Below are 24,894 nucleotides of genomic sequence, written 5' to 3' on the forward strand. Positions count from 1 at the left end.
CTCCACTCAGCAGACTATGTATTGTTAACACGCACTGTATTTATTTGTGATGGTCATAAGATATTAAACCACAGATGTCGAAACACTTGATGTCTGCGCTGCAGAATTGTGAGATATAATGTGGAGGACATTGGAATACTGTCAGAGGATACACAACTCTGAAATTCTATATACACATTTTGGTAGAGACTTTGCACAGAACTCAATGTGTCTATGTTCTTGTAGCGTAGTTGGTTTGGTTAGGCCACTATGTCAATGTCTTTAAAGTTAATGGGTAAGACATGCATTCAACCTGCATAATAAATTTGTAAAGTAAATATTAAATAAATTACAAATAAATTTGATACAAAGTCACATTATATATTTGATCAGCAGAAACACTACAAAAATAAAATCACACGACAGAATAGGATTGAGCAAGAGAACAAGTTAGCGCACATACTTGATACACACGGCATATAACAGAGATCCTGCAATGCATTGACATAGAGATAATAGAAGAGCAACTAGGGTGATTAGCACAGAAAATAGACATATCTCTCCTGAAACTTGCACTATGACCCATGTCTAAGAGTCGGTTGGCCACGAAATCAACCGTTAAGCCTTTTTGCAAGATGAAGATGAAACATTCTATTGAGCAAGGGCTTCATAGGCGTGCTGAGGAGATGCCGGCTTAGAAATTTCTAGATCTCCGGCCAAACCCTCATCGAAATAACATAAAATTAATATCGATACAAAGTTTACAGGTTACAGACTCGAGTACCACGTTCCAGAGAAAATGGTGAAAAATATTAAAGCTTTGCTTTATATATGCTGCCTTTGATGTGTTCTAGACCATCCGATCAAAGCAGGAAGCCCAGCGCTTAGCGTACCAGTGGCATGTTGAAAATTGGTCCGACATTTCCGTCACTTGGGAAGGTCTTTCTCAGTCCCATACAAGCTTTGCCGTCTATAGCCAGTGAGTTCTCTTTGACACTGATGTCGTTCTCAAGTTGAGATTTAGTCTTCATCAGTCGCGCCATCTGAATCTCTGAGGCTCGTAGTTTGTCCTTGAGATATCGGACAGACTCTCGGATTTCATGCACTTCTCTCGCCAAACTGTAATCATTGAAATATTGTATCAAAGTTTATCATAACCATATGCAATGCACTAAGTTACATTCAAATGAGATCAAGTGGGCACAATGTTCAATTTAGCGCCTGCGTGTTGGGGAATAGCTGATGCTACAGTGAGGGGAGGATACCATTGCGTGCTAGCTGAGCCTGAGTACAAGGTCACTGACAGATTACAACAAATCTTCTTTAGGCAAAGGGTTGAGTGGGCTAAGTTTAGGAGGATGATACTCCTGGAGTACTTGGTTTGTATTGAATGCAATTGTACCCATTTTTGCTAAATCATTATGATGCACACGAGTAATAAATGTTATTGAACTTGCTTGTCACTTTTGAAATTTTAGTAAGGGTTATACGTTTCTTAGCACCTACTACATGTATTTAGGTTTGAACTTTTTTGTTCAGTTATGCATCTTAGCAACTGATCAACAAACATCTAGACAAACAAACACAGTCTACTTGGTAACATTGTCGTTTATTACTGATGCAGCTTTTACCTTTTTAAAAACGTTATTGCTATAATAAGACAACTACATTATTTTTTTATATTTGTATGGTTCTGTTTCACCACCATTTAGGGCAGTTTTAAACTTTATGCCAATGCTAAGTTGTTTACGAAAAGTTCATCCATTAGTTTTTTTAAACGTAACTTGGGCTCTACTTTTTGGTGAGTCTCCCAAGTTACAGCCAATAAACGTCGCTGTCTGTTGTTACGTACCCTTTCATTGGGTGGTCCTTGCAGATCTCCACGTTGAGTCTCTTGGTTCTTTCCTCTAGACGAGTCTGAGCAACCTTCATATATGCCTCTTTGTCTCTGATTGCCTTGCGCAGCAACTCAACATTGCGATCCATGTCCATGATCTCCTGCATTACCTGTAGATATGAAAAAGTGGGAATCGTCTTTCCATTGTGCCTCTGCAATCTGCCATTAAGTTTATGAAAGGGGTTATTGATCTAATAACTACATAACGTGCAAGAACTTTGCTTAAAGTTATTGACCCGGCAGTTTTATACTTTCCAACTCATCAAATGAAACAAATTGTTTTTTATAGTTGTTCTGTTTGCCAAAATTTAGAATGAATGGCTGGACAAATCCTTAGCTACTATTATTCCTTGCCATTTTGTAAAATATTAATATCTTCCTAGGCTTGTCAAAATTTAAGTTTAAAAATTAATTTAAAACTTGTTTACAATTTAACAAAAGGTGAGACATTTCTGACTAAATGCGAGACACTAAGGATCACAAGCTAACTCACTCTCTGCAAGTGAGCCTGCAGTCTGTCTCTAGCATCAGTTGTCTCCCTTACACGAGTGTTGAATGCATTGTTGACAGCGTTGAACTGACTCCACATAGCATTAGCACATGCTCTGAGGCACGCATCTATCTCTCCCCGGAGTCTCTCACTCGCGGCTCTCTCTCGCTGAGATCGGGCTATGTTGTTCTGCGTAAACTTGATCCATGAATATGGAATGCTAAGGCTATAAAGCAAACATAAAGAAATAGATATTGTAACATATACGTAGCTACGTGAGAATAAAAATTAAAACATTTAAATATTAAAACATTAAAAAAGATGAAGATCAAAAGAAAAGCATACAATTGATTATTGATATAAAAATATATATTTAAGGTGCATTTATACCAGGACAATTGTTTGGAGTTGCTTCCACGCCGACAACCTTTGTGTGGTGTAAAATGAAAAATGGTTGTAAAAACGGCTTTGCCCTAGTCGCCGACACAAGATTTTGAAAATGCTGCATACTGTTTGTTCGTCTTTGACAGCTGTCATTCATGGTGTACAAAATGGAATTGACCAATCATACCTCGCAATGTTAATAGCGACAAAAATACAAGCAAATGGAATGGATATCGATGCCGTATTTCATCGGCTAAAAAAGGTGTCCTATTTAGCATAACCGGAGTTTGAGTTGGTGTAAGTCTTTGAAATATGCATTTCAAATCGTAAACAGACTAGAAGCCTTTCTAACTCCTACTCTCTCAGCAGAAACACAACTCCGATAAATCGCCGTGGTGTAAACACCTTAATTATTTTAAAGTTTTAACAATCTTACTTCTGAATAATATTTAACTAGGTATAAAATGGAGAAAATGAAGAACTTTGTACTAGTTACTAAAAAGACTAGATATATTGAGTAAGGGAAGCATCAGTATTGCGGGCAGCACCCCCTCACAACTACCTACCGACATATATTGAGTTTCCATACAGCGGTATTGTAGCAACACCCGGGTTCGCCAGTGCCAAAGCGCTACGCTGGACCAACAAGCATATCACATTTTCATAGAGCACTATAGCTGTAGAGTGATGGTTATGTGACATTTTATGCCAAGAGCATTTAACAACAAAAATTTCTGCATGTGAAGCTACTGAAAAGCAAGATTTATATGCACGCACAAGTCTTTAGTTTCCATGTTACAAAGATGACTCATCACACGAGTGTCTCACTTCCAAATAGCGACACTGAATCATGACAGAATGAGAGTGACACGATTGTTTCCATGATGGCATTGCAGAGCCATATGGTGGCGTGTCACTACACTATCACTGTATGGAACTTAGTAATAATTGTCAAAAGTTATAGAAGATTGACCTATTGAGAACAGCTAAGACTGGGACGTTTATTCCCGCACCTAAGTGCCTGAAAGGAAACCCAACTATGAGCTGTGCATTGGGTTCATAGTGGTGATGAAACAACTTTATAGTGAAATACAATATTTCAGATTTCTATAAATGGTTTTTCATGCAGACAGTAAGAAAACATTGAAGCATCTTTGAAGTCGTGTTTCCTCTTTTTGTAATTTTGACAGCTCATTATTTAGCTAAACCATAGGAACGGCAACTAAAGTTAACTAATATTAGACGGCTGCGAAGATTAACAATATCAAATCAATATTATCGTTTCACATCCTGGAAACAGAAGAGTCTTCTCAGACACAACACAAGCCAGGCAATAGAAGTGATACTATCATAATGCTATATGGATATTGCTCGAAGCCGGTGTACCAACTAAGCACTTTTATTGGCATTAAGGAGCAGTGGGACCCATTTTAATCCTGCTCAGTTCACTCAGCCTAATGCCGCACTCAACCTTCAGTCATGCAGAATAATTCATTTGAATATTATGAAAAAATTCATTTTATCAAATGGTGCTGGGTTTCTACATGAATGAATGGCCACACAGGATTAAAATAATGAACTTCGATTGAAAGACCGAGATCAGAAGGTTAAACAAAGCTTGTCTGATCAACTCACTTAGTCCGGTGTTCAATAACAAAACATGAAAGGTTTCTCAGGGCCTTTATAGTTGATAAAGTGGTCAAGGCTACCAAAATCAATCAATACCAATATTGAAGCCTAGTAATTGCATACAACTTAAGAGAACTGCTTACAAACCGCTCTTCTGAAAGAAGCATTTAATTGAGATTTTCAGGGTCAGAAAAACTCATTTGCTTAAAAACATGATAAACAGGTCAGTGCAATATGAAACAAGTTTTAAAAAAAAATCTTATGTTTTATATTTATAATATTTACCTAAGCTGTTAAATTCAAATCAGGTCTTAAAAGTTATTTGGGTTAAGTTGAAATCCATCAGACTTTATGTCGACTTACGTGTTGTCAACATTTTCAATTCCTGGGTAGTAGCCGATGCCGATAGAAGAGTTTCTAAGCTGATGCATCCTGTCATCAACATTCTCAGCATGATGTTTGTCCTTGGCATCCTTCTCACATTCATGAAGAGCTGCTCTGTTCAATCTAACGGAAGTAAAGCAAATTTGAAGACTACTCCCTCGAGACTAGCTTACTAAGATGCAATTCTGTAATGACGAAGACAGTTTATGACAGACACGGATAATCGGCTCCTAGTTCATGCCATCCCTAACTAACCTGACATGCATTTACAAAATTTACTTTCTTACGACTGTATTCAACTGAATATTCAGTAGCAGACGGAAAAGAATGTTTCTAACTTTATTTTTATATCTTCACTCTAATATAAACCGTGTTTACTCGAAACCACGGCTGAGGATCAGAAATAAAATTGCATCGCCTAGGATTTGAACCCACAACTTTCAGTATAGTAACCAAGCATGCTTCCATCTGCGCCTATTAACCAAACATTACTAGAATGTTTGTACATATATGTGGTTATTACACCTAACAATATTTTACGGGACATCAGACTGCCAGGGTACTCAACTATTATTACCCGGGCAACGCCGGCATTCAGTAGTAATGAATGAAAATAAACAGCTCTTTTACTCACACAGTTTGTCTTACCAATGTTTCCTGCAGCTAACCATATGAGTACAACAAGAAACAAATATTATAGCCCTGCTATCTGACATATACTTCTGTTACCCATGGCGATAACAAATCTAATCAGAAATTGATGCAGAAATTGATCTGATCCACTCATTCTGTTATGGCACTGTGACTGGGAATCCTATAAAAGCTCTTAGCTAAGTATGTTTTTCGTTGGCTAAACAGTTAGACTACACCTTAATGCTGCATGTCAGATGTCTCGTCACGTTACATATTTATACAGCCACAATCGTATTTAGTTTACCCTTGCATATGCTAACAAAACTAAAACTCGAGCATCCTCAAATAGCCTGTAATCCAACAGTTTCATTGGCTAATTTAAAACAATGTAAGCAAAAACGTTGTACAAAATATTTTTTTGTTTGACATCGCGTGCATAATATATTTCCCCCTGCTTGCCATGCAAAAACCATCTTATATGACAGTCCAATGGCACAGGTAACTGAGGAACCAGTCGTTTTGGAAAGATGAATATAGTCATAATTAAAAAAATGATGAGCAGCTGAAAGTAGAATGGTAGACTCATGTCTACAACCTTGCTGAGGGCGTTTGCCTACAGCCCGTAGTAGCCGTAGATCAATCAGCTTTAAGACTTACTTCAGTTGAACGTGGGCCTTTTGAATACACCTCTTCATTTTCTCTTGGCACTTTTTAATGATGTCAACTTCCTTTACGAGCTCTTTTTCGACATCGTCATGAACAAGGTCAATACCTGTTCTCTTCTCTCGATGCAGCAAACACTCTTCAGCAATATGCAATGGATTAGCTGTAGCCATGTAAGCCTTTTCTAGAACTCTTTTGTGCTCCTGAAAATATTGATGTCTGCTTGAAGAGCTGACCTAGGCAGCACAGGAGCGAGTGCAACATCTAGTTACATTTTAAGTGAACACGACTGTAGATTGAGATGAGAATCAGGTGTTAATGCTGACAATATAATGTCGGTTCAAGTGTGGTTTGGACTTTCTGGCTGGTCAAGGTTGTCTGCTCTAAACAAGGCCATGACATAAACTAAAGACCAGGTAGACAGGCATGTCTAAATCTTTGAAAAATGAATGAAAATTGAATTGAAATTCACAGTTGAGCTTGATTTTAATATTAATTTTTAAGTTCAGCATGTTTTGGACTGACTACTACTTTTCACTACTGACTATTACTGACTATTACTGACTCTTGCCGGCTCTTGCTGTTTACTACTAACTAATACTGACTGTTACTGACTCTTACTGACTACTTCTGACTATTACTGACTACTACTGACTGCTACTGACTCTTAGTGACTACTACTGGCTACTATTGACAGCCACTGTTTACTAGTGACTATTGCTGACTACTACTCTCTGCTACTGACTACTACTGACTACTACTGACTACTACTGACTGCTACTGACTGTTACTGACTACTACTGTCTACTACTGACTCTTGCTGACTCTTGATGTTTACTACTGACTACTACTGACTATTACTGACTATTACTGTCTACTACTGACTATTGCTGACTACTACTGTCTACCACTGACTATTACTGACTCTTGCTGGCTACTACTGTCTACCATTGACTATTGCTGACTATTACTGACTACTACTGTCTACCACTGACTATTGCTGGTTACTACTGTCTACCACTGGCGATTACCGACTACTACTGTCTGCTATTGATTATTGCTGACTACTGTAGACTATTGCCATTCCCATAACAACTCGGTTGTAATGAAAACGTGCTGCAGACTAAATAGGGAATGATATTGAATCAGTGTCAATATTTACTCACCATCATCAAACATTAATTTAGAACAGCTTACAAAGTCTAGGGTGTCAGAGTTTCTATAACAACATGTTGTACGCATGTTCTTCAAATTCCTCTGGACAAATAAAAGATGTTTTAATATATGGTCTCAAATAGCAATTAGTATTATACTAGTATATGTAGATGTATTTCACGCATGCATAATAATATCATATGGCTGTGGTTGCTTGGTAACGCTTATACCACTCTCAAGTCTGCTGATTTATAACTAGTAATTTTGATTCAGCTGTAGGCCTATATGGAAATAACATTCAACCATGATAGTGTAATAACATATCTTGAATTACTATCGCTACAGACCTGCAAGTTTTCAGTCTCGTTTTCCATTGCCCGAATTTCATTAAGCAGCTCTTGTTTCCAAAAGGCAATATCATCCCTTCTGTTTGATAATTTCTTTGTATTCTCCGCCTGTCGCCTTCTCGTCCTATCATCTGTTTCCTGTAGGAGAAGTTACATATATTTGAATTATTTAGTTGAACAGGTAATTATTAAATAAATAGTTGAACATTGTTATAATAAAGCTTTATTTAATTGCGCTCGTATCTCCGTCATTGTTGCCCACCAAAGATGACATCTCTTTTAGAAGCTATAGTTTATGGTGTTACCTTTACAGCCCTCCAAGCGTCAGCGCGTAGGTTGTTAGCCTGAGCTCTTTCTCTGTCTGACAGCATATAGTGAGCTTTGTTACTGTTAGCCCAGTCATTGTCAGAGAACCGAGCATATACCATGTTCCTGTTGAAAACAATATACACATTTCTTTAACAGTGCTAAAATCTTTAAATTATAGTCCCTGATCAAGTTCAAGTGCTTTGTTGATGCAAAAGATGTACAATTAGTTATAAACAACATGATCATCTTATAATCAACCTTGCAGGGTTGTAGACATTCCTAGCATGACTGATGTCGACATTAAGGCCATCCCTGAGGGAGGCGAACTTAGGAGAGGTCGTCTTAAGGTAACTCGGAGAAGGAGTCCGACAGGACAGGTTAGCCATTGGTGAGAGAGTCTGGTACGAAGTGACCGCCATGTCTAGGTAGTGGTTCACAGGCTAGAGTATGTTGAAAATCTACAGCAACAAGAGCGGAGGATTTTATAGAATTTGAACTGACTGTAACAATGAGAAAATCTTTCATTTCTAAAAATTTTAAAGGCCAACATCAGCCGAAACTATTTTAAAACACAAAAACAAAGTAAAAGTTCATTCGCAGAGAGGACTTTTTAAAAATCTCTATGATTGACTTAATTGAGATAATGGAAGCAGTCTATTGAATGAACTCCGCTGCCTTCACAAAGTTAGCAGGCAGCAGACGTAATGCTGAGATAAGCTTTTTGTTCTCACCTAAATTAAAACAAATTGCAATCAATAGTTAGGTTGAAAGACTAAAAGGCTGCCGTCGAAGGAGGCAGCAGTGAAAAGCTGAGATGATTAGATAGCAGCAAGAGAGGGTAAGAGTTGATATGCTTTGAATGCAAGCTTTTCAACCGTGCTGGCAGACAGTCATGTAATCAATACCCGCTTGATTTTAAAAAGTCTGATTTTAATATCCAGGTTATAATATTAATTCATCACTACACACTTAGCAGCCCGTTGGATACGCAATAACGCACTGCGTATTAATATCATGGACAGACAACTTCTATGCTTCTGCAAAAACTTTTCATGTGCCTCAATATACAACAATAATGATGATGAATATTATAGTATGTTTAAAATACTTTGTATATGAATTTAAAGTTTCCTAGTAGAACAGCAAAGCAGTCTGTCAGAAAATCGAGTATGGCTAATTTGATCGCTAATTTTGATCCAAATCGGTGATCGCTAATTTGATCGACATCTGAAGGGCAGCTAATAGTATATTAATCCTTCGCTTACTGTGTCTGCATGTCGAAAAGATGTTTCATTATTAAGAACTTTCTTCAGAACGTTTGGCAACCACAATTACTATTAGGTGTTTATACAAAAAATAGTGCATCACTATAAAGCATTCTATTTATATGTTTTAGCTAAAAGCGTACCTTGGAAATGGTTCGTCTTACTTTTGAAAATGGAAATGAAACTATCCAGAATCTTTTAAAGAACTTAGGCTAGAATAGCTGAAGAACAAAGAACTGTCATGTACCAGCTTGTTTTCTTGATAGACTATTAAATTAACAGTTATGATATGTCTAGTAATACAGTGTGACTACTATCTATTATTATATAAGGGAGAATTAATTTTATTTATTTATTTGCTGGTAAATCTTTTAGTATCACAGTAAGATCTTGGCAAGGTGCAAAAATAATGCACTTTAGGTATTAACCATGACCTAGTTGTTAAGATTGCTTGATGTGAGAACGTTTAAGAACGATCACACATTACCATCGTTTTACATCAGGTTTACGTGATGTAAAACGATCGAGGTTTGATTGCCAAAAATTATCATAGTGACAGGTAAATTGCTTTTACTGTCAAACCAATGATGCAGATAGTTTGCCTCGGTTAGGAATTCTCCTAAATGATGCTGTATATTTACTTACACAAATAAAGCATGTCGTCAAAGGCTGTAAAATATACTTATATGAGAGTTTAATTTTTTAATACTAAGGTAATAACTTATAATAAAATAAGATAAAAAGTTGGTTGCTAAGGAAAACTCAATAGAAACTTATGGCAGCTATGGTAAAAAAAACTTTGCCAAAGCATTTGTAGGTTGCAAATAGAAGTGTCAAGCAAAAACTGGTCAAATTTATCATAAAAATAACAGTAAATCTATCGAAAGAAGAGTTAAAGCAGTGTAAGTATCAATGCACTTACCTCGAGCAGCTATCACACACTGTGCTCTAGCACTGCGAAACGAGAAAACTGTTGCACTGCACCGTCGTCTAGCAGATTTGCATATGTAAACAAACTAGCCAATGAGATTCGAGCAGCCTGCTAATATAGGTTTTAACAATAACAAAATCTTAGATTACAGTGAAATAACACTAGGTTAAATGTCTGCCTGTGTACTAAATCATAGACTCAAGACCGAGCATATTTATAGCGGTGGTACGATGGCCAACCGAGTCTGAGCTGAGCTTAGCATTCATAGCCAATGAATTAGGCATTCATAAATCTGAAGAGATTACAGGATCAATTTCCAGTGGCGACAATCATTGCGAGTTAACTTAGCCAGTAAAATCAATTTTAAATATTAGTTTTATGAATGCAAAGTAAATACAATATATGATTTTGAAAGAGCTTGTCGAGCTCATGCCTAAATATTGAATTAACATTATCCACCGAACAGACCCGAGCAGTGTTTGCTCAGCAACACTTCATAAGTATTTGTATCCCAACTCGAATAAATAGCCAATGTGTTCAAGTTGACACGCGCGTGTTAACTTCAATACGTTGCTTCATATACACCACTGTGTAAAAGTTTATTTGCTTCGTACGGAATCTATTGTTATCCACCTTAAGAAATGAATATCTCATAGTTGGAAATATTTCCGTAGACATATGGCAAAGCATGGGTTGTGTTAAAGGGTTGAAACCAAAAAACTTTTAAGCAGAGTAAATAACAAATAAAGTTTGCTCTGTAACTTTCCTTTTGGTTTTAGTTTCTTGATTAAAGAAGAGATTGTTTTTTTTAATTAAAATAACTTTTAAAGTATCATATAATGTGGTAGTGAAACATCTTGAACACTGTTATATAATGAAGCTCCATAAATTATCATAAAAAATGAAACAGACTTCAATATTATTTTGTCTGCAAACTTAGTGCCTGTGATTTTCATATGAATGCAAGCTAAATTATTATTGGCCGTTGTGAGCATCTGTTCACCTTTTTCACAAAGCAATCTTTATTTGCTGATTGGCCCAATCATTCTGAGGCTTCAATTAAAGCGTCAGTCTATCGAGCTGAATTATATGGGTTAAAGACCCATATTGGACAATATTTTTGTTGTCTCACTGATTGGCACAATCAAAACAACTGCTTTTTCAACAAAATAGTAAAAGGCATAGACATCCATACTGCATTTTATTATTTCTAATAATTTAACATTTATTCAAAAGTCATCTTTTAATAAGAAAGAAACAATGAGTCCTCTTAAAGAAATTCAGATAAAACCGATTTCAAAAAAGGGAATAACAATGGAGGTTGTAACTTGTCCAATGAGAACCACTCATTTCCACAAATCAAATATACATAAACTAATCGTCATTCGCAAATTGTGAAGGCACCCTGTTATATATAACAACACTATGAGCTTGTATAATGATAACATGATTACTGAGTGAGTTTTCATTTTTAGCGCTAACATGTTCAAGTGGCAGCAGTGACGTGAAGTCTAAGCAGCTTAACCTATGATCAACAGAGTCAGTAGGACACCAAATTGACTGGTGACCAGGAACTGATCTGATCTGTTATTTTTTTATATTCTTGTTTTGCTGTATTGCATCATCTTCATTTCCACGGTTAATAGCCAAATTTAAAAAGACTGCAAACATGTATTCTTTTAGAAAGTCTCAACAAATCAGATAAATACAATAATCGTGAAAAACTTTATATCAAAAGCAGCACAGTGTTCTTTCTGTAATATTATTAGGCACAAACATGGCAAAACCCTGGCTTTTTTAAAAGATTGCGATCGTGTTACAAAGATTTACAAAGATAAGTTGGGCACATCAACTTTAACATTATCTGACCTGAATTTCAAGGTAATCTTTTGAACAAAGTTTCTACTACAAAATATACACTACTAGTTACACCGTTAAAAACAGCATTGACCTTTGCTGTAGCCTGTGTAATAAATAACCTTCATGACTCTTACTGTGATCTGTGTGACAAGTAACAGTCATGACTCTTACTATAACCTGTGTAACGAGTAACAGTCATGACTTTTACTGTGACCTGTGTGACATGTAACAGTCATGACTCTTACTATAACCTGTGTAACAAGTAACAGTCATGACTCATACCATGACCTGTGTGACAAGTAACACTCATGACTCTTACTATGACCTGTGTAACAAGTAACAGCCATGACTCTTACTATAACCTGTGTAACAAGTAACAGTCATGACTCTTACTATAACCTGTGTAACAAGTAACAGTCATGACTCATACCATGACCTGTGTGACAAGTAACAGTCATGACTCTTACTATGACCTGTGTAACAAGTAACAGCCATGACTCTTACTATAACCTGTGTAACAAGTAACAGTCATGACTCTTACTGTGACCTGTGTGACAAGTTTTATGACACAAAAATCCTCAAGTAAAACTTAGCTCATATTGTTACTAAAAAGAATATTTGAGGCTTAAAGCCATTTTAACCAATCCAACAGGTTTTTTATTGCTTTCCAACTTTAACGCTGAAGTGTTGTATAAATGTCAAATCCGTATCATATCCATTCAGATGGCAAATAAACCCGTATCATATCCATTCAGATGGCAAATAGTAAAGGAATTTATCTAGAATGTAGTTGTGCTAGTGATTACTAGTTTATCTTAGATGACCGTAATCATTGTATGACAACAAGATCAACCTTGGGTAATGAGCAAGCTTCGACTCCCCATGCAAGTGGTTGGTATGATCATGTTTTACACAAGGGAACTAGAACTATATGACTTAAAATTAAATGAAATTTAGATGTCTATATAATTCGTTTTAACATAAAATATTCGTATTTTGATGTTTCAGATGCTAACAATATCAACCTAAAGAAACTTAAAATTTGTATGCTTCAATTAAAGAGCATAAGCATGTTTTGATCATACAAAAAGGGCAGCTCTAACCATAATGGTCAGACAACTCCATATGAAATCTGTCTAAAAATAATGAAAAGAATTTCAGTTGGTACATAATAACCAAGTTTGAAACATATTTCAAACCAAACCTTTGAAAAAAAATCATAAATAACTCCAGCAATGAACAAAAAAAATCCATTCTGGCAGCATGCTGTTTAACGGAGATGGGGGTCAAAGGTCGCTGAGTCTTATATAATCTCAAGATGGTAACCAGCAAGCACTCATTCTCATTACTAACCAGCTGTTTGTTTATAGCTTTTTATAGAAATCACAGCTCAGCTGTGAAGATACTAGGATAGCCTTGTTCCAGAGGTTAGAATGCTCCGATAACAATGAACTGCTTGATTCTGGGCAGCCATGGTGTCAGAAGGTCATTTTAATTGAGCCTCCGGACCTCAACTGCTAGTTTAAGCAGTAGGGGAAATGTCACAAGTATTGTAACCGAGCAGCTTACAAATCTTAGTCTATATGTATATCAGAGATTATAGAGTAACATAACATCATAGCGTTGCAGCGTTTTTAATATAATACAAAGATGGCTAACCTGTTCTGGAGTACTTTAAAGAATAAGCCAAACAACATTATAATATTATGTAATTATGATAGATTAAAACCAAATGGTGCCAAAAATACCTACTGACAAATAACGTTTGGGATGAACAACTCCTAAATACCCGAACAATGAATCTGTTAAGGATCTTGGACTGTATTTACAATCGTTGCAGACAAATTAATAATGTCTGTTATGATGTTGTTGGACGTTTACAAAACTGTGTGAAACCAATATACATCAAACACAACTTTAAATTCTGTACTTTGAGAAAAACAAGTCTGTAAAATTTTGATGAGAAGCAAATTATGCTTGTTTGTAGTCTCAAATTTTTTTCTAAAATTTTTTTTCATAAGTGCAAAAACACTGAAAACTCTAAAAATGAGAGGTTTAACAAACTCTGCAATTTTAAATAAGCCTGAAACCTTAGCAGTATGCTCCTACCTTATGTGGAGATGAACAGGCATCCTCCTTCCACTCGGAACTTTAGTCAATATTCATAAATAGTTATTAGAAATTCTTGAATATTTTAAAATTCTCGCATTCTTTAACACCAGGCTTAGGAATTTTAAAATGTTTACTGTTTTTTGTAATAAAATTGAAAATTGATTTTTCTATTAATCGAGCAAAATATTGAGCTCTAAAAACTGATCAAGTATCAAGGAGTTAAATGTTTCACTCTAAATTACTTCAAAAGTAGGTCAGTGTGCACTTCTTAATACAGCTCTAAATAATTTCAAGTATTCGCGAGGCACAATCTATTGTTGTTGAAGCGTCTCACAACACCTGCTACACGATGCCAACTGATAAATTGCTCAAAAATGTTACAGTCTGGAATGTTTACACTTGACTAACCAGCTGCGCAATGTGACACATTCAAATATCAATATGAATCCTCCACGTGGTTCTTCACACACTGGAATCAATATCAACTATTTTGTGCTATGAATAGATAAAGAATTGTTTCAGAACTCCTCATATAAGCAGCAATGTTTCACAAAGCAGGTAATAATTTTATAGTGAAAGCTCGACTCAAATTGTTTGTTGGCATAGGTGATCTGCTTTAATCTTTTGTCAATGGCTCTTGCATAACCAGACATTAAAAAAATACAAAATCAGCTAAAACCTTATACTGAACCTTTCTATGAAACCTTGATATATTGCTGGCATAGATTGCTAGATAAAGTATTCTCTTTCTAGAGAGTAGGCCCAAGTCAAAACTCATTGTCAGCCAAGAGAAAGAGCCCTATTGTTCATCTCTATATAGAGTTGGTAGCGGTGAAGGCTTACCTGGGCAAACCTAACTTACAGTGAGCCCTTTGTCACTTGATATATAAATGTTGCAGTGATAATCTAATCTCCCTGATAAAAACATTCTGTGTGTAAAGTGACTTTCTGAGTTTTGGAATCTTAATGTGTAGCAGGTGTGCGAATGAACATTTAGATTCCAATCGCGTACTCTTCACAATCGTAGGGAAAATACTGTAGTTTTCATTTCAAGTGGAACACACGATGGTACATGATAACCGATTCACTTAGGGTCTATTTACAGGGCATCAGCAAAAAACAGCCTGAGATCTTTCCAAATAGATTAATGCCTTTTTCAATGGTGGTAACTGAAAACTTTTCTTACAAATGCACTTGTTGCACTAAAAATTTTTTGTTGCGTGTCTTCAATAGAGTAATTACTGTGTAAGTCACATATCACTGAAAGTAGCGTGTGGAAGATAACTCCAAGTTTATAGTTGTTCATAGAGAACCAAAAAGCAGTGTCAAAAGTGATTGCTGTTCTGAGGTAACAGAGACAGATGTTAAACATGTTACATCGTTTATTGGAATATGATTAAGAAGTGGCGGTGTGTATAAGAACACATCCTTCAACAATGGATATAGCTAAAGACAACCTACAACGTGATTAATGACAATATAGCAGTAGGCAACAGTAACTAATGCAGTGCATGTCTCATACTTAGAGTTGTCAGCCCGACACAAAGATGAGCAAGAATAATATTAAATTACCAGTAGAAACGCTTAGTACGGTTATAAACACTCAACAGTAGCCCTAAAGTGTTAAAAAGCCAGCCACAACAGGTGAGAGGGAATAATTCATTGTATGATATAAAGATGCTAAGAGAGCGTTTTTATGAATAGAATATAAATAAAGTATCTCTATGGATGAGGAGCATTATATAGAACACAACTACTGTTAGACGAACCATAGTTTATTTCTTTTTCAAGTCTCCATGAATAAACATCTCATCATGTAACAAACAGCAGCATGCTTTAACCAATCAAAATTAAAAATAGAAAAAATAATTTTCAGGCTTGATCATGGTTGGTGATAACTATGAGAGACAACCGTGTCTCTCATTGTCAAATAAATAGTGATACCAGAGAGCCAAAGAGCCCACCACTGGAACTGTTGTCATTGAGACACCAATGAGGATTATGGTATGCAGTGATATGTGTACGGAGAAGATGAGAAGGTTATATCTCCACGCAGTAGTTGGCTGGATAAAGACCAACTCGGTTGTGTAAGCGTCCCTTGCACCACCCTTGCTCATCTTCATCCTCTAGTTTTTCAAATTCATCACCTGCAGAAAATAATTCCACATTTCCAAACTTTTTATTAATTTGGCACAAGCTATGTCCAACACTAAATATAGAGTAAATAAATATAATAATAAAATACATTAACTAGGAATTCCACTGTCATACAGCCTACGACCAAAGTGATATTGGAAAAAGAAAGGGTACTGATGGTTGAGAAATGCAATATTAGCAGTCAAATAGGATAACTGCAATGGTAGTTGTAATGTACTGGGTGTGGGTGTTATTATATACAACAAATAGCAATAATGAAAGGAAAAGATTATGTTTATATCTCTCCTGCAAAAAGAGAAATGCAATATTGGCCAATATTAGAAGTAAAATGCACTGATATTATTAGAATAACCAATATTAATTATATAGTAATAATATAAAACCAAAGCACAATTTTTTTTACATTTCAAAACGGCATAGCTAACAATATCACGAAGTTGTGATATTTATATAGATTTTTAGAAAATCTGTACTACGTAGTCATTGTTCCGTAGTCATCCAAACTTATAATTAATTATTGTAATAATCTCATAAGAAACGTTAAAAAAATGTCATCGTCATTTGCTTTACTGACACTGCGTTGGACATCAGTTAGAATGCGAAAGTATTCAAATATGCCGGCAAATGAAATTGAAAATGAAAAAATTGAAATCGGCAAGAATGAAACGATTTCTGTACTCCTATGTTAATTGCCAAAACCTTCGGCAATTCGACAATGCTATAGACTGGTGAAAAGTGCACGCTTTTTTTCGTGAAACGCGCACGACTTTATCGTTCTATTCTCTGTTGCCTGGCGTTTCAATTTCCGATCTTAACTTTTATTAATCCAAGCTTTTCAAGCGTTTTGTGGCGACTTTCTTCCAAAAAAATCTGTCTATTTGTGTAGAATCCGATCAGATGGGTTAGTTTTAGGAATTTGCAGTAACCTTTCAAAGGCTTGGTAACCTATTTAAATAGGTTTATATGCGTTTTGTATCATTATTATACTTAAACGACTTTACTAAAAAATTGTTAAATTTGTTGATAGGATTTCGTTGCAAGGGTTTGGTGACAGCCGTTAACGGATAATTTTTCGGGAGTTGTGTGCACATGTGCATTTATCATAATTCTCCCAATCAATCGTTTCACTCTTGTTTGGTCGTGGGATAATCTAAAATAAATATTGACATATACATGTACATTGATTTTACTTGTACTTGTAAAGTTGTATCATATCTAGGAGTAAATGATACCATAATAGCCTAAGGTAGATTTGTGCACAGTAATACAGTAATAAAACATCCAACAAACAGCCGGTTTTGCAATAACAATAAACTGCAGAATGCATTGACTGTTATAAATCGACCACAAGAATTGGTAACGTAATACAGAAAAAAGAGAGTTTTACATATCAGTAGGAAGAGCACATTAGTAGTTCTAAAGAATACTTGTAAAGGATAAACTACTTTTGAAAGAATTCTACATTTTTTATTTATTTTTATTTAAACATTAAACAGAGCTGTGATGAAAAGGAGAAATGCATAAGCAACCACAAAGCTCTCTCTAATGAATGTCTTGCCTGCTTTGAATGACAGTTCATCATCTTCGCTGCCTTCATAGTCATATAGAGCCCTGATCGGCACCCCGGGCCTCCCGTCATCCACCAAATAGTCGTCCTCCCCATCTAAGAACGACTGATCGCCTTCATCTCCACCAGCTGGATCCGCGCTGAACAGACAGATAATACGTACTTGTCAATGTTAAAGAAGTTCTGCAACAGTACTGTAAAGAGAAAACTGACAAGACCAAATTGAGAATGCGAAGAACTGCTGTTGTGGCAACGCAAATTCTAAAAAAACAATAACTGCCGTAATACCTGCAAAAACAATAGCAAGCCATTCAAATAAAAAGCGTAAACTGGGAATGAGAGCGGACTGTGACTAATTTCAAGCGAATAGACTGTGATCCAGACAAAACTGGCAAGACTCATGCGTAGGACTCTGCCAATAGCTGGGAGGAACTAGTCTAATTATGGTTAACTCTCACAATTTGAGAAATCTCTTGAGACCGCTGCCAGGATTAGGAAAGGACTATTAATCGCCAGAGACCATGCTAAGCACCAACACCCAGCGAGCAAACTCGTGTACATACTGAAACCATAAACCACTGCCCGAGTCGATGCACCTGGGCAAAAGTAGAGGAGTACATGACTTTCAACTACAAGTTAGAGCGCCGGTGCCAGAACCCTGAGACAAGCATGCACCAGGATTGCCTTACACACCCTTATCCAGTAGTCAGCATATTAGCCTGTGTACTTTAACGCTAACTCATGGAACAACACCAAAATCATTAGAGCTTGAACAAAAAAATGAACTCAAGTATTATTGAATTAGACAAAGTTCATAGATCTACAAAAACTATCTTTTCCATAGAGTTACGAATTCGAATCTATGCATGCAATTCATCATACCGCTTCTCCAGTACAAGCACAATGCAAAAGAAATAGAGAACCAAACGAGCAGGAAGGTAAAAGGTAGAGGTTAGTTAGTATTATTACTCGTTATCGCTGAAGTCTTCTCTCGTGTCGGCATCACCAAACGGATTTAGCGAGGGCTCGTAGTAACTAGCCGATCTAGAAAGTAGAGAGCGCTACGACATTGAATACAACCAAAGCCACACTCCACACTCCAACCTTCATATCTACATCCTATATTATGATAACAAATCATATCACAAGAAGTTACAACAAATAAATCTAAAGGCGACAAGCGGACAACTGAAGGAGTTGCATGTTTAGTTGAGAGATGAAGTGCTGTCAAATGTTACAGTAGAGTGAGAATAGAGAAGGCAGCACGGCACACGTTGTTAGTCCTTGTTACCCTAAGAAGTCACGCAGAAGAGGATGCTCTGTCACCGGGGAAGAGTAAGTGCAGTCTCCCCTGTGACACGCAAGACAATACATATGATGGCTGTTTTTCACCTTGATTATAGGTAACAACAGATATTTAACAGTTGACATTAAACTCAATTCTTGTTCCATTATTATTATTGTCAAACAAAAGTTTTCTATGCAAAAACTAAGGACTGCATTAAAAAGTGTAAACCGTTATGTTTGCGGTAAAAAATAAGAATAAAACAACTCCCAAATTCAAAATTGTAACCGAGTTAACTTCCATGATTTATAACCAATTAAATCATTAAATGAAATTTTAGCAACTTATTTTCCAAACTATGAAGAAAGCAACCGCAAGTATTTCAGCAGCAGTGTTTCCCTAAGATGAACAACCACGCGTGTTATGTTCAGTTCCACCTCTTGACAAAATGCTCTATTCATACACTACCTGTGCTTTCACAAGCATGCAAAGAATGTGTTGTAATACAAAGATGATTTTAATAGAACGGTGTCTCTATGAGAAATTGGTTAAATCTTTGGATTCATAAGCTAAAGAAATGATTAGAGAGTAATTAGGCTGAGAGAGTGCTAATAAAGGAAGCAGGTGACAGGATTATACCTGCTGGTTGAGTCTCGTTGCTCAACCGGAGAGTGATCTATCGTCTCTTGAGCTGGCTCGCTAGCAATGCAGACATAATATGTTACCTAACAGTGACTAGCGTAGCGAACACACAAGAATGTGAGCCTAGCTGCACACAGCTTTACAAATAAGTAGCTTTGTTCAAAATCCAGCCACAAGAGATTTTTTACACACTGAACAGACAACTCCACATACCATTTAGTTAACAATAGCATCACATTTCCCACTAATCATGCCACGTTTGCTAGCTACGGCAACATACGGATTGTAATGGCTAAACAGGAAAGACAGCAGTGACAACCATCTGATACTTGATATATGTAATGACACAATAACACACAGATTCGCTTTGCTATACTACCTACTATACTTACCTTCCGTTGTACGTGTTACGATTGTCGTTTGGTTGGTTGCGATCATTTTGGTAAGATTGAGCCGTGGGCATAGGTGGCTCCTCCTTACGAAGCATCGTCAGAGTTATCCCCTCCTCTCCTACAGGTCGGCCTTTCACTCCCTTCTTTGAAAGGTGCGCTTGTTGGGGCACAAACTCCTAGACACAGCATACAGAGTATGACAACTCCTAGCACGATGTACAGAGTGCCACAACTACAGTGAAAAAAGCCAAGTAACTAAGCCCAAACACCCCACCTCTTACCTCGAATGTAGGCCACAACATAACCATGTCAATACCATGTGCTTGCGACCACCAGGTCAAGTCTTTATCAGAATCAGCATTTGATATTGTCTGGTGTAGGTCTGCGTATATCTGGGAATATCTAAAATAAGAAAACAGCATTCATCTACTATACAATAGGAGCCCAAAAATAAAACCATGTAACCGCTAAGATTTCATGAGGCGACGGTGCCACAAAAAAAAATTAGATCGTTGAAACATGGATACCAGTGTGTGTCAGAAAATGGTTTGTAGATGCAAATAGTTGTGTTGACTGAGGTGTGTTGAGAAAATGCCTAAATCTATCAATGCACTATGTATATGAAATGGTATCAGCCTAATTCGTTGACAGATTATTGCCTGTTGGGTAGAGAGGAATGACCTGTAACAAAATAACTGACGCCTGCCGTTAAAATCATCTTTTAGCCGCAAAATAGGTTCTAGCCAGGTCATTCGTATCTACTAAAACTACTAAGATACTAATTACTACTAAGATGTACTACCAGAGAGTATATAGCGTACTGCTAGAGAGTATATAAAGTACTACCAGAGAGTATATAGAGTACTAACAGAGAGTATATAGAGTACTACCAGAGAGTATATAGAGTGCTACCAGAGAGTATATAGAGTGCTACCAAAGAGTATAGGTATATAGAGTACTACTAGAGAGTATAGGTATATAGAGTACTACTAGAGAGTATATAGAGTACTACCAGGGAGTATATAGAGTAGTACCAGAGAGTATATAGAGTACTACCAGAGAGTATATAGAGTACTACCAGAGAGTATATAGAGTAGTACCAGAGTATATAGAGTAGTACCAGAGAGTATATAGAGTACTACTAGAGAGTATATAAAGTACTACCAGAGAGTATATAGAGTACTACCAGAGAGTATATAGAGTAGTACCAGAGAGTATATAGAATACTACTAGAGAGTATATAAAGTACTACCAGAGAGTATATAGAGCGCTACCAGAGAGTATATAGAGTAGTACCAGAGAGTATATAGAGTACTACCAGAGAGTATATAGAGTACTACCAGAGAGTATATAGAGTACTACCAAAGATTATATAGAGTAGTACTAGAGAGTATATAGAGTACTACTAGACAGTATATAAAGCACTACCAGGAAATACATGGAGTATGACTATTGATGTACAAGGTGCTAAATTATGTAGGATATACAGAGTATGACTAGAGGGCACACTGAGTGCTACCAGAAATCATAGAGAGCATGACCAGAGAATACTACATAAGGGGATATGGAGCACTACCAAAAAGCAGATAAAGTATGACAGTCGAGAGAGTACATACAATTATAAACAGTTTTTTGTTTGTGTTATACACTGGAATTAGTTTGGAGTTTCTCGCTTCATGCTGAAATCTTAACCTCTAATTTTCCAATGATGTAACGATTCCCTTTGTTTCTGGCTAGCGAGCATGGTGAATTAAATAAACCAGGGACTACTTCATAAATATATATCTGACACCAGCGATCAAGGAAGAACATAGTTGGAGTGTTTACAAGCTCACCGTTAGAATCACTCAACATAGAAATGCAACCAAACTATTCTGCTACTAGAGAACAACTCTAGGAATATATAGATGGTATTGTAATTTGAGTTTCAGATGTACATGTAATTGCAGCTATGAAAGCAGACTAGGCGCAGCAAGTGGCTTGTAGAGATGACCAGTAGAGTGCCATCACAGAGTATTTCCATATGGTATACAGTATAGAATACTATCAGAGTGTATTTCAATATATAGCGCTTACTGACAGGGACCACATATAGTATGAAGAGAGTGACAGCAAGAATATTGTTCTAGCAAGGAGTGTATAACAGAAGGAATAGGCAAAGATGGTAGAGTAGCATAATGAAAGCTGATTATTTGTTGAAGGCCGTTACATAGGTATACTATCCATTAATCTTTAATCTATATATATATATCTCAACGTTAGTCTGACATTGGACAATCACAATGACAGCTATGATTAATTAATAGCTATCACAACGATATAGATATTAATTAATCCCAAGATATTAATTAATAGCCATATTAATTAATATAGCTATTAATTAATATCTTGGGATAAAGACTCCGTATCACACAAGATTTGATCTCTGACCCTCCGGTTCGCCAGTCTCATGCCTTACCGTAATTAGATGCCGTAATTCAGCCACACGAACTTGATAGATTCACTAGGCAATATATGTCGCTACATGAGAGCAAGTACGCTACCGCTCTCCGCCACGACGCAAAGTGATGGCGTAACGTCATGAGAAGCGGTAGCTCTTATTAATAAGCTTACTCAAATTATCCATTGGCAATGTGCCAGGTTAATAGCAAGTGGCAGGCAACGCTCATTACCTCTCATTGTTTATAAGCTGATTTTTAATACCCGGGCAACGTCGGGTAGCACAGCTAGTACTATATATAAACACGTATTGTTGCCTACAAAATGAATAACTGTAGCTTATACTTACTCGGGGTCTGTTGACAGATTTAAGCACTGCTGAACGTCAAATAGCACTCTTTTGAAAAACTCTTGACGATTTTCTTCCAATGCCTGACACTTCATGAAGACCTGAGCAAAACAAACGGTTCGACAAGAAGTAGTTTTATGGTAGAGGGTGAGTTGTACGGAACTGAGACTTGACTCACAAAAAATAACATCATCCCTGAACGAATTCAGCATATAAGCTCTGCGAATCATTTTAAGTTCGTTTACACGTGAAAGCGCGAGAATGCTACATGAGAAAAGAGTTGGAAACTAGAGACATGTCAGACAAACACATAACCATCAAAGTTCCTGTGCTCCAAATGGAACAGTCTGGCTTTGTTGAGTATAAGTTTCTCCTCAGAACGGATGGGCCACTCACTAGTTGTCAGTCAACTAATCATTTAGCTAGTCAAGCTTCTACCCAGTCAGTCAGTCAGTCAGTCAGTCAGTCAGTCAGTCAGTCAGTCAGTCAGTCAGTCAGTCGAGATAAGAAGATAGGTGAGTATAAGCTACTGATGGCACCTCAATGCTATGATACAATTTATAGACATCTGCTATGACTGACCAATGAGATTTGACCTTGGTCAAATGAAAGGTGTGATAGCCTTGCTGGATTTCACATTATTATAGAAACAGTGTCAGGATAATAAATATTTAATTATTTATCAAGGATAAGACATAATTTGTGATACACTTTCATACTTTTGATCAAACAAGGCTGTGCAGACTATGGAAATTATCATACTGCAAAAAAACCAGAATGTAGGTTCATGAAATGAGCCGAACAAAAGAAGTAACTTCGGTTTTTAATAAACTTAATCAAAAGAATTATTTCAAAACATTTCGTGAACAGTTTCACTTGGCCACAGTGGCATTCACATATCTGTAAGGAGTAAGAATATATTTAACGATTAATGGATAATTAACTGTGTGGAGACCTACCACCGGGGTTTGAGAGCAGATATAAAATAAAAACCGCTTACACTGAAAATGAACAAAATGGAATTGAAACGCTGTCCAGTAAGAAATCAACTCTTGACCAACCAAAGGTACGTCAGTTTCTAATGTCCCGATGTGAACCACCATGATCGTCTAGAAATAACGTGGCTGGCACGCAATCGATGTCATGACTTAAAGATGTGGTTGCGTCAAAAAGGTCGATTTAATGAAATTAAGACCAATAAAAGGCTAAAACACCAGCTACAATTTGATGTCATTTTTGTCTTTATAGACTAACCCTGTCCAGAGATATAAGCATTTGAATAAGGCCATCTTTTAAAAAGCTCAGATTCGAGCGGGTGCTTCATTCGTGACGTAATGAGTGATTCATTTTATATAGGTCATATTAAATGTTTATTGCTCGTAAAACGGTTTGTCTGTGATTTCGAAGATTCTCGTTGTTAGGGATTTTACTCTATTACTAGTTAGTTATGCGAATCGACTAGTAGTAGATTTTGGTATCGACATCGATATTTAATTTACTGATTTAATTGAAATCGTTAATTTACTGAATTACTGCATCGACAAGTTTTATTGACGAACAACAGAATTGTAACAGTGCTCAGTTCAGCGAAGGTGACTCAAAGTTTTCTGAGTGTCAGGTGATTAAAAATTGAGGCAGACAGGTTATGGTTTGAGCTGACAGTCGTCAACAGCGTTATGCTGCAGAGAGAGATAGGAGAATAGAGGTAAATTTATCTTTAATTTTGAGTATCCTTTACATATATTCTAAACTAATGGTAATAATTTTAGTAGTGATGAATACATCTACTAATAAGTAAAATTATAACTTTTTGCTATCACGAATTATCGTTTCATAACTTTTTAATCGCTTCACAACTTTTTATCGTTTCACCTAGCTGTAACAACTGCTTAACATTTTCTTTGGCATTTTTAGCTAGTAAATTAAATTTATGTTCATTTCTCACTTGCAAGAAAGTGAGGAACATCGATTGATCAATGCTCAACCTTAACTCTCAGAAACAAAGCTTCGAATTGTTAGCTTTGC

General features: G+C 36.5%; 2 protein-coding genes across 8 annotated transcripts in view; both read right to left on the bottom strand.

Moving 5' to 3' along the window:
* Nucleotides 1-339: 339 nt before the first annotated feature.
* LOC137390062 (tektin-3-like) lies at nt 340-8,304 on the bottom strand. The gene is made up of 8 exons (XM_068076304.1): nt 8,129-8,304; nt 7,867-7,993; nt 7,562-7,699; nt 6,054-6,262; nt 4,743-4,886; nt 2,370-2,592; nt 1,832-1,986; nt 340-1,098 (listed from the first exon to the last, which is right to left on the bottom strand). Exons 1-8 carry the CDS (start codon nt 8,287-8,289, stop codon nt 864-866), a joined length of 1,392 nt encoding a protein of 463 aa, XP_067932405.1. The 5' UTR covers nt 8,290-8,304; the 3' UTR covers nt 340-863.
* A 7,104-nt stretch (nt 8,305-15,408) lies between these two features.
* Nucleotides 15,409-24,894, bottom strand: part of LOC137389511 (protein kinase C and casein kinase substrate in neurons protein 1-like) — a 28,586-nt gene continuing 19,100 nt past the window's right edge. Inside the window, exons 6-13 of one of the 7 annotated variants that reach the window (XM_068075531.1) lie at nt 22,870-22,970; nt 20,363-20,483; nt 20,082-20,257; nt 19,687-19,746; nt 18,732-18,806; nt 18,326-18,358; nt 17,754-17,902; nt 15,409-16,185 (exon numbers count right to left, since the gene is read on the bottom strand). In XM_068075531.1, the coding sequence (XP_067931632.1) occupies nt 16,079-16,185; nt 17,754-17,902; nt 18,326-18,358; nt 18,732-18,806; nt 19,687-19,746; nt 20,082-20,257; nt 20,363-20,483; nt 22,870-22,970 (822 nt within the window). In that variant the 3' untranslated portion in view covers nt 15,409-16,078. Of the gene's footprint in view, nt 16,186-17,753; nt 17,903-18,220; nt 18,359-18,731; nt 18,807-19,686; nt 19,747-20,081; nt 20,258-20,362; nt 20,484-22,869; nt 22,971-24,894 lie in introns of those variants that run through there. The other 6 variants (XM_068075533.1, XM_068075532.1, XM_068075534.1 and 3 more) reach the window with 6 other exon arrangements.

This window comes from Watersipora subatra, chromosome 3, assembly GCF_963576615.1.
Source record: "Watersipora subatra chromosome 3, tzWatSuba1.1, whole genome shotgun sequence".
NCBI lineage: Eukaryota > Metazoa > Bryozoa > Gymnolaemata > Cheilostomatida > Watersiporidae > Watersipora > Watersipora subatra.

What these genes read in the sequence shown, in the direction of transcription:
- LOC137390062 (XM_068076304.1), bottom strand. Translation starts at nt 8,289, where the DNA reads ATGGCGGTCACTTCGTACCAGACTCTCTCACCAATGGCTAACCTGTCC. An exon ending in TGCAGGCTCACTTGCAGAGA is followed by an intron (nt 1,987 to 2,369) that starts GTGAGTTAGCTT and finishes TCATATCTACAG; the next exon opens with GTAATGCAGGAGATCATGGA. An exon ending in AAGGACCACCCAATGAAAGG is followed by an intron (nt 1,099 to 1,831) that starts GTACGTAACAAC and finishes CAATGATTACAG; the next exon opens with TTTGGCGAGAGAAGTGCATG.